The 19,255-nt window shown below is 40.2% G+C and overlaps 1 protein-coding gene across 2 annotated transcripts in view; it reads right to left on the reverse strand.

Annotated features, from left to right (window-relative positions):
- Positions 1-19,255, reverse strand: part of nr5a2 (nuclear receptor subfamily 5, group A, member 2) — a 72,993-nt gene that overhangs the window by 22,553 nt on the left and 31,185 nt on the right. For both annotated transcript variants that reach the window (XM_020596913.1, XM_020596914.1), the window contains exons 5-6: positions 13,691-13,810; positions 9,046-9,193 (exon numbers count right to left, since the gene is read on the reverse strand). In XM_020596913.1, the coding sequence (XP_020452569.1) occupies positions 9,046-9,193; positions 13,691-13,810 (268 nt within the window). The remainder of the gene's footprint in view (positions 1-9,045; positions 9,194-13,690; positions 13,811-19,255) is intronic.

Genomic DNA, 19,255 nt, shown 5'->3' on the forward strand with positions numbered 1-19,255 from the left:
AATATATTTAAAAATTGCTCATATGCTTTATCTAAGTCTTCCTCTCTGTAAACTGATTCCCAGTTTTGCCCCATAAAATCCTCTTTTAGCCTCCTTACAGCGTGTTCATTCGTCACCCTCCTATAGAAAAGATTTGTTTTTGGCCTCTCTTTTCTATACTGGCCATCATAAACCACAAATACTGGTAGATGATCACTAATATCATTTATAAGTAATCCACTTGTCATTTTGCTGTCAATAACATTGGTAAATATATTATCTATTAGTGTTGCATGCTGGGTGGAAGTATTAGAGTCATTGCTTTAGGGCACACTCCTACCTAAGATGAAAGAAAATAAAAGAAAAGTCAGTCATACTCAAACATGATTAGCTAGGTCTGGTTCTCTTGGGTACAAAGTTTCAGCGACTTTTTTTTTGTTTGTTTCTTTGTTCATTGTATTAGAACGATGCTTGAAGAAAGCTGGTAAAAAGATTTGTTTGACAAGTAGATGAGAGTCAAAGATTTTTCAATCAACACGTTTGTAGAGCACTCCGCTGTGCTTCAAAACAGAGTGATGAAAAAGCACTAAATGCAGTCACTGTTTTCATGGATTGCACTTTATGAACCTTATACATACATTTATAATCTTAGTCCCACTGCAATCACCACCGCTGAATTTTCCATTACTGCTGTCATGGCAGCAAGCCAGTCACTGAGTCTGTAATTTGTGGGACACACAGACATTTGTCAAGAACAGGGGCTAGATGTCTGTACACACACACCCACACATGCCAACTACAAAGCAGGATTTATGCCACATTTAACACACATGCATCAACCTCTAGTGTGGCAAAAGTCTCATCTGAGCTGTAATAGCTCACCTTAAGAAAACAGCATTTTAATAATAAAATCCTAATAAGGGACATCTGTGTGATAACCAGGTTAAATAACTGTAGCCCCTGTTACACTGCCCATTCAATGCAAGTTTCTGCCAGATTTCCGCCTCACAATTCTGTATACAAGGTACAGTACTGGCATGGGGGGGTGAGTATGGGGGACTCAGTGCTGACCCTCTAAAATGTCATAACAAGATGTAGATGTTTGCCATGACGAGTTCACCACACCTCCCATAAGAACAGGACAAGGTGGAATGGTGGGTTTGAGGTCCACGTGAGAGAGAGAGAGCGAGATAGAGAGAGTGAGTGAGTGAATGAAGAGAGAGAGCAGTGTCAGCGAGAACAAAGTGAATCAAAGAAGGAAAATGTTATTTTGTGACTGTTTCACTGTGGTTATGCTCTAAAGCATGAATAAACACAGCCTCTGCACAACCCTGTGAGAAGGACTGTGCGTCAAAATGCACACCTCTGTCTGTTCTACTGTGCACCTTGTGTGTGTGTAGCCCTGCCCTCAAACAAACACACACACACACCTGAAATTGGATGCACGATGTTCTGTAATCCCTCATTTCCATTTATGAATATATCAAACAAAATCAGATAATTTTCAAAATGAAAATTCATTGGCTGCCAAGTACACAGGCTGTCAGACATTATGATAAGCATCTTGCCTCTCGTACCGGGATCTGGCAGCTGTGTAAAAGGAACAAAGGAGCAGCAGTTTGCTTTTTAAAGATCAGTGTAAAAGGGCTTAAATCAAAAAAGCCACACTGAAGGGGGGGTCTAAACTCGGAAAGTCTGTCATGATCTCTGTGTAACAGGGCTCATGTGTTACTTTGTGTGGACTTAATTTTTGTCTGTATATGTACTGTGACTTCCCAGAATGTAAACAGATTTTTCACCCCACAACATAACTTGTACAAATGCATTCACCATATTTATACTATCAAATAATCAAATTTACTACTAATAGCAGACTTGCAAAATGTACTGTAGGTTTGGATAGTCTTCTTGTTTACACCTGTGATTTAAGTTATTTGTACCTTTGTTTGTTTACTGTATATGGTTGGCACATTTACTTACATTAAATGTGTCAGTGTAAAGTTTTAGATGAGTTCCCTTTAAGGGACACTATCTTAATCCTGAAAAATACTGCTTTACTGGCTGATGCTAATGTTTTCTTGTCCCTCTTGAGAGCAGAAAAAGAGTTACAATTTGTGTTGAGTCAAGGTTTCCAGTAGGACCGTATTTTATTTCTGTATTGATCAGGTCAAAGGTACACATGATAACACCATTTGGCTGATTTACAGCCCAGCAGATACTGTAGCTGCCTCCCACACAAAGCAAGCAGCACAAAAAGGAAAGAAAAGTACTTATTATATTGCTTTTAAGTAAGTTGTAAAGGATTGTATCAGTTAATATGCTCATTATTTACATCTCGCATTGGTCCCAGTGGGTGTAAATATTAGAGTTAATTCGTCCATATGTTAATCAATCCAATAACAAATTCTAAATGATTCAGTTCTTTTCAGGAAATGAATATTTGCCAGGTTTATGTGGGGTGAGCGAAAGTTCTGCATGAATTAGCCAGCTCCCTGCACTGGCCAGGAATCATGGCATTGATTTTGAACAACCTCAGCTGTTGCTTAATTAGGATGTACCTGTCTGGGATTTATATGTATGTGTGTTTTTTCCCTCTCACTGTATTGAGAAACAACTACTGTATTATACAGAAGTAGACAGAGTGATAATACTTGTCTTTTTGCATCAAGGTTAATCACGTTTGCTGTGTTGCTGTCAGCAGTGTCCACAACAGAAAAAAGTCAGCCTTCAGTGTGTGGTGTGCTAAACATACTAATACGTCCTAGCACAAGCACCTTGGGGGCAGGGGGCAGGTTTGATGTGTGGGAAGCAGGGTTGTAGGCTAAATGCACATAAACACTGGTTACCCATGTCACAAACTCTGAAATACAATTTTAAAGCAGACTTAGTATCTGTTAATATGCTAGAACTAGCCTCACTCAGTCTTTTCTGCAAATTCTCAGATTGCTTATTTTGTTTACCACTGGATCATTGCTTCCCCATCCCAGTACCTTCATATCCTGTTGGAGCAACTGTTAACCCACCATTTATTTATACTTTTCAGAACTGAAATAAGATCACTGTTTAGGCTGCACACACACTAGGGGATTTTATAATCGTAACCGATTTTAAAAAACATGAGACACAGCTTTAAAAAAAAAGCTTAGAAAACCAAATTAACATTGAGTCATTTCTGACATGTTTTTATGACACAGTTTCACTTGTTTAAAAAAAAAAATCAGCTTTTTAAAAACAATTTATGGAACTGAGATCTATAAGTGCATTAGTATCAAGAACAGATGAAAAGGACAGATGAAGATCCAACACAAGTTCAGATGAGTGCAGTTAAGACATTTTAAGTAGGAAAGGGGTTAAGAAGAAGCAATAGAAGTAGATGTGAGGATGGAGCTGTGATAGATCGAGGTGTTCAAAGATGGACATAGAAAAAGAAAGAAAGGCCAGAGTGCTGAGAGAAGAGAGAATGCATAGGGCTGGTGGTAACTGATGGATGGAACGTGAGAGGGTGTCTTTAAAACACAGTCTCCCAGCTTGACTAATCACTTGACAGAAAGCTAATGTGGCGCTGAGGCATCTCTTGAATCACTGGCTGTCCTGGTTTCTTACGAATGGACAACAACAATTCCTGACCTGGAATCTAAATAGAAGCCAACATTTAACATCATTTCATCATGTTTTGAAAGCTGTTATTTTGTGTTCTACTCCATTATTCAACATGCTAAACTTGGCTTGACTGAAAAAGCATATTATTTTAACTTGACCACACTTTTTCCAGGTACCAAATGTGTCATTTTGGCACAGAGAAATATTTTTTCATTATTTTCTGTCCTTGCATTTAATGGCAAAGTAAACTTGTTGGCACAGGTAATATTAGCGTAGGTTTAGTAATATATCCAATAACACTCTAAATGCAAAACTAATCAGCACCTATTTTCACAAAGTTAATTGTTCGTCATTTTCTAAGCAAAATCCCCATAATTAATTTTCTCCAGTCTCTCATATGTCATTAAGCATGCACAACCTCATAAATCAGGGCACTGCCAGACTAATAATGGAAGCTCTTCACTCAGTGGAAAGAAAATCAGTTGGATATTAACTTAACATATTTGTGATTTCCATAATAAAATAAGTTTATATACAGTAGGAATTTGCCAGTATCACCAGTCCCTTTATAGAGCACAAATCAAACACAAGCCTAAATTCTACTCTCTATCAGCTTTTCCCTGGCTTTGTTACTGCTAAAGGCATTATTTAGGGCTATGTCCACAAATCTGCTCTTTCCTCTGGGAGCATTTACCACCTTGCGCTGGTCTGGCAGATACTCTGGTTCTCCTCTCAGCTGACAAGGAATGGCAGCGCCTGTCTCACCCAATTACACCTGATGTGGTCTGACCTGCTGAGCTGTGTTAACTGGTTGCTGGCTGAGCACAGTTTGACCTCCATCACTGTGTCTGCTATGCCAATATGGAAACTGTCTTTCTGATGGCATGCATATGGCATACATCTGTATTTTGGCTGAAGTTCATTTTTCTTTTCCCACTGCCAATGTTAAATTATGAAGGGGTTAAAGCAGGTTTTGAGCTGCATAATATCACAGAATGTACCTAGGAAGTGCTCTCCTTGTTTCTTAAAATAAAAGGTCTTTCATCTATAACTTCATACTGCTGCCTAGTTCAAACTCTGATTTCTTCTGAGCATATCAATCAGTGCAGCTGATAGTTAATTCCCCCTAAAGCAGAAAGAAGACTGGGCCCATATTTATAAAACATCTCAGAGTATGAAAGTACTTCTAACTGGCCAAAAATTCTCAGAATTATGTATTTTTTGTCCTGCTTTTAGCTAACTGGCCAAAAATTCTCAGAATGATGTATTTTTTGTCCTGCTTTTAGGAGTAGAAATAAGAGCAATTCTTCAACATTCCTATTCTAGGCATTCAATCCTATCTCCACCAAAAAGTAGGAGAGCTTCAGATATGTCCTAACTTGTTAGGAGTTGCCAGGAGGTGGCTTTCAGGCAGAGATAAGCACACAAACTCCACAGGAGGAGAGATGTTGGACTTACAATTAATGACGCTGATCTTGTTAAAAGATACAGTTCGGCCATAAATTGAATAGTTTTTGTGACAGATGAAATGGCTGCAGTTTCAGTGGAGACAGCATGTGCTCTTCTGTTTGTAGGAGTAACAGTCATGATAAGGATAATCACCTTTAATTGGCCAAGTATGTTACACTCAACTGATGGCTCTAGCCATTGGGTGCAACTTGGGGGTTCAGTGTCTTGCCCAAGGAGACTTTAACTGCAGGCACTGAGATTTGATTCTCCGCCTCTCTGGTTGGGAGACGACTGCTCTACCACTGAACCACAGTTGCCCCAACATCAGCCGTTATAAATGAGACCTTGATCGTTCTTATAGCTCCACTGAAGACGCATCAATTCATTCATTTCCACACCACTCGATGTTAATCAGTGAAAAATCACTCCACTGAAGACGCATCAATTCATTCACTTCCACACCACTTGGTGTTAATCAGTGAAAAATCGCTGGTTTCCCTGGACATGTTGGAGTCATCGATGTCATCGACACACATTAAAGTCATCACCCGAACACTGATGACGGCGTGTGAATTAAAAATGTTACCACAGCATTAACACCTAAGTGGTTGTGAACTGTGTGATCCTTGATTTATGGGATTCAGTGGCCTAATGGACCCACTTGACTGAAGTGACAGTGAAAGTGGGCTGAAACTTTAATTTGAAAATAATCATGTACCTCCTGAATGCACAGTGAGAGAAGGATGCTTCATAAATAACTTCCTACTCTGAGGTAGAACTTTTTTTAGTCCAAAGTTAGCTTTCAGCACGATTCCTAGGACAGATTCTGATACGCTTGATAATTATGGGCCCTGAAGTCTTTTTGCACTTTCCTCAGCCTGAACTTGAACTAGTGACCCATTCCTTGTCTCTGGTGCTGCTCTGTCCTTTGGTCATATATACAACACCTTGTCAGTCTTTCTATTAGGTCTTTAAGCCTTTTAAAGAAAATCAAATACTCATTAACAGTGCTCTGACACCAGACAAGTTGTAATCCTTCACTATGACAAGTGGAGAGTGACAGAGAAAGTGATGGAGTGAAAGAGATGGAGAGAGACATAAAGAAAATGGAAAGGTGAAGATATAAAGTGAAATAAAAGGTGGAGGTTTAACTCTGAGAACAAACACACAGATCAGGACAAGTGTCTCCTCTCAGCTAGAGTGACATCTATATCCCTGTCCTTATCGACAGCTGGCTTGAATAAGAGCTCTTCTGGCAGGATGGAGGTGACTGATTATACATCCACAGAAAGACAGAGAGATGGAGAAAGGGCAGGATGAAGACAGAGTGAGAAATACTGAGAAAAATCAAAACACAAACAGAATGATAGGGAATGAAAGGGGCAGGGGGAAAGAAGCAACTGCACTAACCTCCATGGCCCACATGGAAGAGCAGTAGTAGTACTATCAGTAGAGTCACAGTGCAAGTAATAAGATAATTTTGCAAATCCATAGATTATGTTCAGTGAGGAGTGCTAGGATCGTTTTTATGCCAAATAAAAGTATGGTTATGTATGGATAACCATTTTCCTACTTAAAGAGCACACTACTCTCTGCAGTGACACTGGATATAAATCATGAGGTGTAGAAGTATCAGTATGGAGTTAAATCTTAGTAATACTGGGCTCAAGTGACTACTATAGTAGCAATGATTTAAGCATTAGTTGTAGTCATAGTAGTAGCAATAGAGAAAAAGGTATTACTATTTCCTTTGATATATTAAAACAGTATCTGTGATAGAAGCAACAATGTCACACTTTGTTGGGGAATAGCAGTGATGTAGAACAAGCAGTAGTTCCCATGATCAAACCAGTGTCATAATGAATACTTCACATTTGTATTAGCCCCAGCTGAGAGTACAGTGAGCAGTGTTAGAGATGAAACAAAGCTAATAAGGAGGGAGAGTCTAATCTTTTAGTTCAGCAGTCAGTGTACAGCTACTTTCATGCCTCATTTCACTAAAGTCCTTATTAATTGGCTCTGCTTGTTGAGCACAGGCAGCTGTCTAAACGTACACACAGATGCATGAAGGCACACCTGCCTTCCCACTGCTGTTCACATTATGCACATTCCCTCAGGTTAATGCATTTTAGCTTTCTCAAAGCCAATCACACGCTCACCTATGTATGATAGTTACTAGCTCAGCTAGTATATGTATAATATTAATCACATAATTTCTAAATCTCCTGGCTTTATGTTGCTCAAGCCATAAGCCCCCCCCTCCGAAAATAACAGCGATCCCATTAGCCAGCTCTACAGCATCTGTGTCGGGGTTCTTTTGCGGGAGGCCAGTGCAACACTGGAGAACCGGCACTGCCGGGGGCGATACACAGCCCTCAGGTGAGCCTTTCATTATGGATGATGTGTCTGCCAAGTTTTTTTATACCCTGAGTTCCAGCAAAACCCCCACCTTATAACAAAAACTCCACATAAATAAACGTGTTCATGCACACAGACATACACACTCCAAAGCCCCACTGCACTCAAGCCCATCCCTACCTCTGTCTTTACTGTACCACAAATGCCACTAACACAAACTGTGTGTATGTGTGTTTATGTGTCTGTGTGCTTTTACCAAGAAGTTCATTAGTCTCCCTTTCTGTGTTTAGAAGCGGTAAAGAAGTCAATGCCTGACCCTTGTGGATTACAGATGAATGGTGGGAGGGACTGCTAAAGAAAATGTTCATCATACAGTAGGTGTTAAAGAGGGGGGCAGACTGAGTGAAGCTAACTTTACATCATTGACTTCAGTAATGTAGGGTGTTAAAATAGGTTTGGTCAAGTGTGTTTGTTTGTGTGTGTGTCCATCAGAGGCCATTTCTTGTAGACTTGTTAGGAAAGAGACAGAAATGACAGACTCCTGGCCATGTTTGACCTCGGCATAGAGAGTGGAGAGCACCTTTGGGATCTGGACATGCACACATCAACATTACCCTTCGCTTTGTCCCTTAACTCATTTATTTACTTATCCCTCCACTTCCATTGCACTCTGTCTCTGCTCAGCCTCAGCTCCCTTGCACCTTTCAGTCCCAAATGCTTCATGGTACCTGCCTCCCACCAATTCCCATTTTCTCACACTTCCTCAACCTCTCATCTCCTCCTTCTCTCCTTTCCTTCTTCCCTTCTGTCTTCCTCAGTTGATCTCTAGCCTCCCCAGCTCCCTTCTTACCCTCTAAAGCTGACAAAACTCCCCATCCTCAATGTCTCATACACTTACTTTACCCAACCAGCTAACTGCTTCTCAGTTCATGGTTTTCAGTCATACTGTACATGATCATACATCTTACAAGCATTCTTGTATCTAATATTATTGATCTAGAAGCTGATGCTTATTATATTACTGTTGCACCCATGGCACACAATTAGAAAGCAATAGCTACATTTAAAAAAGGAAACTGTCAAAATAACAACTCATATTGATGTACCAAGACATGAGTGAGCAATTTGCTGTTGGCACTGCCAGTGATAATATATGTACTGTATGTATGAGACAGCTATCAGAAAGCAAACCTGTCTATGGTGAATGCGTCAGATTCAAGAAACGTATGAGTTGTTGAGTTGTTGCATAAAAGGGAACTTAAATTGCATAGTTGCATGTACACTTAGAAGCTTGACTTCACCCTTTCTTTGTTGGAAGAGGGCCAAACATCTACTCTATATCCTTGTTCCTCACCTTCCCTTTTGTGACTCCCAGACCACTGGTCCTTTCCTTCCAATCCCCATCCCACCATAGATCTTTTACCAGGAGACTCTTTTGACCCCCTTCTGCACCCCTTTTTCCACCCAGTTCCTGTCTCTCCCATCCTTACTACTTCTCTCTGTCACCTTGATCACTTTAATCCCATACTCTACTCCGACCTCAGGATCAGGGATGTTTCAGGAGGCAGGAACAGTGGCAGCCATTCAATCTTTAACCCCCACCCCTCATACACACACACACGCACACGCATTCAAATTTCAGGTCTTTCGGACACTCACCCAGGCTGAAGAGTACGAGGAACTTGAGGCAGACGAACTCTCGTTGGTCCAGCTGCAGGGAGCGTAGTTTGGTCACCAGCTCCTGGGCGTGGCTCAGCAGGTTGTTGAGGGTGGCTCCTGCCTGTGAAGCAATCACTGCGTAGTCCACCTGGAATAAGGAGAGATTCAAGGATTTAAATAGATCTTCAACAGCATAGTGAGTCTGTTTAGGTTTGCAGGACAAACAGCTGCTAAACACAAAGAAATAACATTACTACTTTGTAGAGTTTTATTTTTTAAAACCAGTATCATAGTCTGTATAATGAGCAATATGCCATATCTTCTACCACCACCATCACCACAAACTTTATGTAATGATTTTTAAAATTCCTCTTTCTGCCTTACTGCACTCTCAACGTGCAGATAAAAGCTTTGGTCTGTCTATCAGAAAGTGGACGTGTAAAAACAGCAGTTGCAGACTGTAAAATCTTTACACTTTAACCATACTCTGTGACAACATGCTGTGGGTGGATGAAAAGTGCACGAGAGGTCACCTCAGAATGACTAGACCTGTCAGATTTGACTTCTCTTTCTATCGTCTGTTAGACAGCAAAATATAAACAATGCTGAGACACTTATTTAAGACTGTAACCATGACGACTATGGTCCCATAACATTACAAGTACTTATTTTAGCCTAAACCATAAACTTTCTTTAGCATGAACAAAGATTTTTTTGTGCCAATGCCTAATTAAAACATGACTTTATTACTGTAACCATAGCAACAAAGGCCCCGTGGTCCTGCCGCAATAGGGGTGCTGTTTCAGGAGACACTCACATGGGTTGTTCCAGAGCATAGGGCCAAGCAGCCTTTTTATGGTCCAAACATACTTGCACAATCTTCTTTCAGGTGCACTTCATATTCACAGCTGCAGCACATTTGTCTGGGAGGCACGTTCTTAGCTGCCATTCACAGTAAGCAGGACCATATTAAATTTTTATATTTATTGACAATTCATTACCATAATTGACTGTATGAGGGTTTCCAGGGAAAGGTAGATGTTGGCGTGTGCAGTTCCTAAAGCTCAGGGAGGAAGCGGTTCCCTGCGAGCTCCCATTTGCAATTAAAAACAGGCTGAATTTGAAATTTATTTATCATGTAAATAGGATCATTTTTATACTCTGTGCTTGAAGAAGGGGTCAAGCTAAAGTAAATTTTAGCAATGCACCATGTTTTTCATCTGTTCTTTTGCTTACCTCCCTTACTTTCCTTTCACATTTACCAGACCATTCTTCCTCTCTTCCAGTTTATCCTTAACTCCTTTGTCCCTCTCTTTCCTTCTTCCCACCTTCGAGACGGAGTGAGTTATGACTTGGTGAAAAGCAGACACTGCCCCCTTTCCAAGATGTCAATCAATTTACATAAAATCAACTGTGCATGAAATAACTTCATTGAAGGATTGGACTCTTGATGGTGATGCCCTGGGTTATTGCCTCCTGGTCTTAAGTAAAAAATAGAGAAGAAAAAACACTATAATGTCACTATAGCAGACTTTGCACTAACCCTGGTGACCTGTGTATCAGTCAATACCACTTTATTATCCCTCCTGAAGAGAGTAAATATATCAATAAACCTTCAAATTTTGACCCATCATGAATATATTGAATAAGCTTAGCTGAATATTAAAGATGAATATGGAAGGTGAGACAGGTTTGATGGGTATAGAGCTTTGTTGTAGGAAAAGGTACCTTGTCTGAAAGCAAAGAAATGTACGACTGGCTGAGGAACATCTGCTTTTGCATTTTTTTTTCCATCATTTGAATTTCATGTACACCAGGAGCATTATGCTATCAAAATATCAGGATTTTCATTTTGAAAAATGCCTGCCAAGCTGCAAGGTTTTGCTTAACCATTCAACAGTTCAGTTCAATTTTTGTCATTTCGTTTGCATTTTGACAAGCTGCACTTTGCATTTGATCCTATGACAAGATAAAGAACAAGCCTCCTTTCTTCCACCAAAAAAAAAAGAAAAACACTCACAGCCATCTCTCACTGCTGTTGGTGGTGACAAGCATACAGGCGTACAGAAAATGAAACAAAATTTGAAAATGATCAGAATTAGTGAGGCAAGAAGCATAAGGACAAAAGATGAAGCAAGACAGAAAGTGAATGACATGCTGTAAATCAGCTTGTACCATGGATTCCCTTTCAGACGCTGGCATCAGCTCAGTCTATGACAAGAGCAGAAAAGTGACTTGAAAAGGGGAGATGCGTGTCCAGACTTTGCATCTGAACAAATCTTGCCTTCAAATTCCATTTTTTCTGAAAGAAAAACCCCTGAAACTATGCCAGTTTTTACTAATGCAAACTTAATGTCAAATTAAATCTTGTTGTGATAAAAATGGCCTGATCTGCCTTAATATTAAAAAATTGGAAAGTTATTAAAAAAGGCCAAGTTTCTATTTTATTGTCAATGTGGTTCATTCACAATGTGAGAGACGACAGTGGTGTGGTGGTAGAGCAGTCATCTCCTAACCAAAAGGTTAAAGGTTCAAATGTCGGTGCTTCCAGTCCACGTGTTGAAGTGCCCTTGGGTAAGACACTGAACCCCTCCTGTTGCCCCCGATGGTTAGAGCCATCAGTTGAGGTGGCGCCGCAGATGGCTGCCATTGGTTCTGTACCGTAAACAAATTCCTTGTGTGTACTTGGCCGATAAAGGTGATTATCTTAATGTGAAATCTTTTGACCTCAAACTTTCTAACAGATAAAATGTCAATTTTGACACCTGCAGCAACAGAAAACAGACCAGGATGCATCACAACCACATGTGGACTTTTTCTCAACAGGCTCATCTGTCTTTATCTGCATGTACAGAGTAAAGTTCAATCCCAGTTCAATCCCTTTTTATCAGGCTTAGCGAAAAAGGAGCCTAAGAAATGTTGAAAATCACAAACATGCATAATAATACGCAGGTCAAAACAATACATAGAATGTCATATACCGGTAGACCAGTATGATGACCTTATGGACCAATTAAGTTATCTGTACCAATAGTGTCAATGCACAGTGCCCATGCAGTCATTATATCGTGTGTGCGTGTGTGCGTGTGTGTGGTATGTAGGTGATGCTCCTACTGTGGTCTAAATATTCCTGGTGTAATCACTGTGCTGTCACCGCTGGCCAGGCAGAGAATAATAGGAGATAATGAACTGACTGTTTCAGAGCCTCCGCTCTCTCTCAAACTCCAACACCCCCACCCACCCACACACACACACACTCACCAGCTGCTCATTAACTTGTATGCAAACGAAACCGCCGCCCTGCACCTTCCCTGACTATCAGCCCCTCCTCCTCCCTTCTCCTCAAACTGCCTTTGCATCATCTCCTCCCTGATCCCACCTCATCTCTTCTCCTTATTTCTCACCTTTTGACCCTTTTTCTCTTCTTGTCCTCTGTCTGTCCATCCTCATGTCATGTCTTTCCTCATTCACTCCTATTCTCTTTTTCTTCTCTCCTCTTTACTTCATCCTTGTTACTTCCTCCATCATTCCTTTCCGCCTTATACCAGTGCCTTCCTGTTGTCCCCTCCTTAGACCTCCATCTCTTCTCTCTTTTTCTTATATGTGTCTGTGTCTCTTCTGCTTCTCTTTCTTTCATCTCCAGACTTTTTTCTGGCCGTCATTGTGCATTCATCCTTTTCCACTTCTATCATCCTCTCCCTCACTCTGCACCACTTGCTACCCCAACACTTCTCCTTTCTTTGGCTCTTTCTTCTTCTTTTTCTTGCTTTTTTCCAACACATGTTCACCTTCTCACCACCTCCTGTCCTAGGTCACATTAGTCTTTTTCTATGAAGCCTAGTATACAATGCTCCTTTATGATGCTACTTGCTAGTACTGGTGCTGCTGACTTACCACAGATAGTACTTCTTCACCTATTCTGAAAATCTACCCCTGACCTAGTCTTCATTCAGAATCAAGAATTAAAGCAGGACCTCCTTGTATACAACAGACTTGCCTTGCTTCAATATTTATACCAGCATCTATTGTTGTGAAACATTTTATTAAAGAGCAGTGCTTTAGAGAGCCTGCCAATCAATAATTTATGACTCTCATTTCACTGACAGCCACTGGTCAGAGGCATATTCACAATGAGCGGTTTTATGTCTTTCATGTGTATATTCATGCCTGGATGTTTGTGTGTGTGTGTGTGCTATAGTTTTTAAATGAGGTGAGTTTTTTTCTGTTTTGCCTATGAGATTATGAGAAACATTAAATGCTGAAGGAATCTTCATTGCCCGCACTAGATGTGTGTGTGTTTACTGTTTGACTATGTTTGCATGAAGCAAAAACAGAAACCACAATCACGGCATCCTGATATGCTGAGGGCCTCCATTCAGGCCTCAGGCATCAGCTCCCACCAACTTCCTCACACTTAGCCACTTTTTTTTTTTATCTGCCCGCCTACTCACTATGCTGCAGCCTATGTAGCTCAGTGCTTTATTTATTCACTGTTAGAGTCCTCATGTGCTGAGAGAAAAACGCTTAGTTAATTATTCTGGTCACAATAGTTTATATCTGTAAGCATAATCTATTTCTAATGAAGTTCTGACTTGTGCGTCGCTGTGATCAGGCTTTAAGGGAAGTGCTGGTTAAACCAACTCACCTGCTGGCCAGTGACCAATAGGATGGAGCCCTCTTTGGCGTGCACCACCTGCCGGAAGACGTGGTCGAGGATGAGGAGTTCACTCCAGCAGTTCTGCAGCAGCTTCATCTGGTCGTCCACCTGGTTAGAAATAAAAACCACAGTTCAGTTATTTGTAGCATCATCACTGCAGAGCATACGTCTTTCACCATCCCCTTTCACTGTGTGTCAGGGCCTGTATTGTGTGTCACTTGCTGCAGATGCTTTTTCAGAATAGATGGGATTTTCCGTGACATCATTGTGAGCTGTGCATGCATCCATACAGGGGAATGACTGAAAGCTTATAAGGAGATCAACATGAAAAGCTGTTTTTGTAGCTTAGTCTGCACAAATTACAAAAACAAAGGGGTGGAAATGTTCAGTATGCCAAGAAGAAAACCTCACTGTCAGTTTGTTATAATAGATACAATATAAGCATCTAGCCATCTGTTGAGAGACTTGTATTTTAATTAGATGGTGGATGGTATTTTAGACAAACTATTGACTGCACATGGAAACTAGTCTATACTTTATATACTTGGCTACAAACTGTTGATTTACAGGTAGGCCAGCTTCAGCATCACAAATCTATGAGCATTTATTGTACTTGGTGGATAAAATCATTCAGAATATTTAGTTTTCAATGCTAGTTAAAGGATATCTTTAAGAAATAAAAGCTCACTTTAGAAATAAAAATATTTCCAATTTATTATTTCCATTTCCATTTAAACAAATACCATTTATATCTTGTTTTATGTGTATAAATTGAAGTGTTATAAGTCTTCACTCTAACACATAATAAAGCCAAGTGTCCCGTCCTCAAAACAAGAAGGTGAGGTATGTGATTCCGCAGCTTGTAAATATCACAGGTAGCTTGCAAGGTAAACCTGCACACTGGTCAGTCACTATTGATCAGCTGTGCACCACAGGCATTGTTTTTTAACCCTACACAAAGCTCAAAGGTCCCCTGTACACACTCCAAAGCTTTCTCATGTGAACCTTTCCACACTCGCTACGCGCCTGATTTAACAATGTTGCCAAGTTTATCTGTTTGCCCATTGCAGCAGTTTGAGTAATTCCACAGATGATAATGATTAAGTAGCCACTCTTTTTTCCTTTCTGAATGCCAGACGCTGGCTCCCAGGGATCTGCCAGGTGAGCTTGGGAAGCTGACACAGGTGAACCACTGGGTTTGTGCACCAAAACAACCCTGTCCATTGTATCTGCTAGTCTCTTCTCATGCATGGCTGTGTTAATCATTAGTCATGCAGCCACACTCAGACAAAAAAAGAGCACATTGAGAGGGGAGGAATGAGGAAAATATATGAGAGTTTCTTTCTTATGCCTCCCTTTCCCCCCTTTTTCTATCAACAAACATTGCGCTCTTTGTTGTATCTTTGGGAATAACGTGTCTTTCTGGGCACACTGTGTTTTTGTGGTGATGTGAGTTACTGTGTTTTTTTTTTTTAGTCTGTGAGACCTGTCTGTTCATTGCCAATGTCAACCACAGTTTGCAGGTTAAAGAATGTGGATCGATGTTATAAGCTTGTGACATGGGCAGGTGTAGCACCGCAGCATGAACACTGTTGAAAGGAATTCCTTTTTGCCCCATCTGGAAACCGTACAGGAATCCATTTTAGGTGTTAATCTGATGTCAACAAGTATAGCTGTGACAACAAACGTCAAACACCATGTTACCTTGTTTGACATGCCACTGGCTGCAGCCAAGTCTGAAGTCTAGTTCTTGTTGATTAGGACTGTTTTGGCTGGTGATTAGAGATTGTTCTCAAAATACATCTGAGTACTTTTCAGACAGCCATAACAATAGCTGTGCCATAATGCTGTTCAGGCAAATCACCCACACTGTTGGAGGACATCAACACTGTCGACCCCACCCATATAACCCAGTCAATACCATCAGGTAAAACTGGCTTTGAAATGAAATTATATTAAATGTAACAATGGATATTGGTATATGACATCCCAAACATAAAAAAGACATAATTTTCAGTAGCTACCTTTTAAAATAGACAATCAGGTTAAAGTTCTCTTTCCATACAATTTTCATAACATTTCAAACAGTCATGAAGTATTAAAAGTGATAAAATAACATTAGGGCTAATTTGACAACTGAAATAACCTGTTCCCAAGATATAATAAAAGAATGGTACAGTGAAATCTGTCACAACAAAACTAAGGAGCTAATCTTGGAATGACCAACATCTTCGAGTTCTTTTTTATCAGTGGAATAAAAAGTAAAATACAACAAAGCTTCTGTGACCTTTTCTAGCAAATTTGACAGTATTGTGGACTTGTTTTTTGCCTCCCTCCTCCTGTACATCTATTTTTTCTGGCTCCATACATATCAAGGCGTCTCAAGCATAGGACAAAAGCCAAATTCAAATGCCTTCATTAAAACTATCTAAGATCATGGAAGGCAGTCAAAGGAGAGAGTTCTCTATACTGTGCCCCACTCTGGTTCAGTTTGTCTCTCCATCTAAAGACCCTGCAAGCACATGTAAGTGTGTCTACATGAATGGATGGGTACATGTAAGGCCCAAGCTCTTCAAAAGACGCCCCCTGCCCCATGTCAGTGGTGTTGGGGTCCTCATCAAAGGGCTGTCCTCACTCTGCCTGCCTGGAAGCTCTTCTCTGACAAGAGGCCTGGGTCATCAAAGAGGGGAAACTCAGAGAGGATGACGGTGGGTGATAGCAGCCTAGATGAGGGCAGGAGACACCCGCCTGGAAGAAGGGGACTGCTGACAGACAGACAGGCACAAGGGCGGGCCAGGGGTTGTGATTCAGTTTGCTGAACTTTTAAGTGACAGCGACACGAGCTGTTTCCCTGACAAGCGCTTCCTTTGCTCTGTCAAATGAGCAACATTCATGACACCTGATCTTAGGAGATCTGTGGCCTGCTTGCTCAGATAACATGAACCGTCTGACATGGAGCTGATGACTCGTTTGTCTTGTGTTTTTATGCAGGCAAGTGTTGAATACTATCTGTACAGAGAAAATACTGTCAGTAAAAGTGTCTGACTGTCAGTGGCTGGTAGTCTTTCAGTTTGATTTATTCACAATATGACACTACAAAGTTCAAATAAGCAGTTTGTTGAACTTCACAGGACCAATAAAACAGGCAATTTATTTGCTTGGTTAATTTTTATCTCACTGTATAGTCATGGAGAATTAAGATAACACTAACCAGTTGCAGATTTACTATTACTAAGAATGTCAGCTCAGTAGGAAACAAACTTGTGTTGTTATTCCTTGAGTGTTCTTTTATGTTTACTGCTATTGCTTTGTCATTTTATTACTAACATAACAACTCTTGACTGAGAAACATCATGAGATATTTTTGGATTATTCAAAAATATTAAAGTAGTAGTTTTATTAGCTAATATAATTTATTATATTTTACTCATCCTACATTCAGCGTACCACACCTTACTGTACAACGTACTACAAACGAGGACTGTAGTTCTTATTTCACTGTAGCAAAGCTAGTAATAGGCATTTTGCCCAAAAAACGGTTGCCTCTAACACATAAACTGAACCTGCATACAGATTATTGTTGAAATGCAGCTTGTTATAGCCCAATACCTTCTAAAAATAAAGACATCTTGCTCTATGGATAACCCAAGGATAATAAATATTCAAAGCTACATTTAGTTATATTTTCATGCCAGTCTGACATGTTATAGCTCCAGTGTTCTATGATAACGTTCTAATTTCTCCAGTTTTTAGTTCATACTATAGAAAACTTTGAAAATATAATTCTGAGATGTTCTATATTATTAAGATACAGTAAAATGTGGGAATGCATTTTCTCTCAGATATTAGTTTCTAGTAGCAATTTACAATAATTTAGTGATAACATATTAAAGAAAGAAATTACAATAATATAAACGAAGGGGTTGTCTACTTCTACTGTACACATTTGAACAATGCCAAGCCTCTAGCTGTCCTTGGACAGAGCAGCTCATTACAAGGATTTAGCTTTTAAGGTTCATGCTTATGTAGAAAACACTCCTCAGAAAATGCTTCAACCTGGCCTTTAAAATTCACATTTAAGGCTACCTTTCAAGGTGTGATCTATTCAATATTTTAATATCATCACCAGTGTTTGGTTAAAAAAGCAGGAACGTCTACTTGCAGCAGCCAGCAATGAAAAATACATATTCTCTAAGAAACCAATTTAACACCTTTATGATCGTTCAGGCAAGTGAGATCAATGCCCAGATCAATCGCTTAGCCCATCACTTTTGTTCAAAACCACTGGCTGAGATTAATGGGATTTTCCAGAGAGAGAGAGAGAGAGGTAGAAAAAGAAATTGGGAGAATGAAAGTGCCAGACAGAGAATGAGAGAATCAGAAAAGACTTGAGGGTAATTGAGAAAATAAAACATTGTGATTAAGAGCAGCTATTCCCTCCATTTCTAGGCAAATGTAAATTAATTGGAAATGGAGCATTCAGATGTTCGTTGACAAAAGTAATGTTTATTCATAGCCCCCTGCTAAGAGTAGAGCAATTATTATGGTGTGTTGAGTCAAAACAGGCCAGTGTAGTAAAATATTCTGCCCCCTTTCTTGTGGCCGGGTTTTGGTCTACTGCCACGAGCATTGTTAAGCTTCTTACGGTACGGCGGGCTTTAACGAGAGTACACAGCTGGATCTGATTTTAATAAGTAGTTTCATTTTTGATGTGGCCTAATGAACAGATTAATGGAATCTCCTTCTGTGGACCCTTAATGAATGGAGAGAATTTTTTTTTCAGTGCAGGGGGGAGAACATGAGTCTGTCTGCCTCAAATGACATGTACATAAACAATCACTGAGCTTCTGTGTTTCTGTCTCTCTCTGCTGGACAAGAATCAGTGCTGTCTCGGAGTACTACAGGTGAGGTTTGAAGCTGACATCAATGCTCATGTATCTCTAGCAGCCATCCTTTGGTGCAGTCCTGTCTTGGCATCTGTTCGCCTTGAGCCAAGCGGGCCCTGTATTCACCTGGGACCAGGCATTAATTCACCTAGAACAGGGCCTGTTGTTCTCAGAGTGTTGCAAACACTTAATTATGTTGTGCTGGAGTGTACTGTAGCTCATTCCCAGTTTAGTTTGGTCTCTTTAATTGAAAAGAGACTCGGTGTGGGGTTCCAGTGCCAACAATAGGATTTTGTTCAACTAATTGGTCATCAGTGTATCACAAATCATAAAGTTGTTGATACTTTTTTCCTGTGGAGGGACAAACGACCCAGCTGACCTGAGATCAAATGTCACTATCAGTGGATTTATTCATTTTGTATTTTTTATTTCACCAAAATGTGAGGGCGGTAAATGGGTCTTTAAAAACCATTAACATTACAGGTCACTTTTGAAATCATCAAGCCAGTGTCAAATGAAACAACAAATACCTACTGAATCCCATAGAAAATCATTTTTGGCAGCCATAACTTTCAAAAGCCACGAGTAAAGTTGCATCCATTAGAAAAAAACAGAGTGAGTGACAAAATGCCTACGATGTTCCAGTAATGTGATCTGGTGGATGGGG

Source organism: Monopterus albus, unplaced genomic scaffold (assembly GCF_001952655.1).
Source record: "Monopterus albus unplaced genomic scaffold, M_albus_1.0 scaffold31.1, whole genome shotgun sequence".
Classification (NCBI taxonomy): domain Eukaryota; kingdom Metazoa; phylum Chordata; class Actinopteri; order Synbranchiformes; family Synbranchidae; genus Monopterus; species Monopterus albus.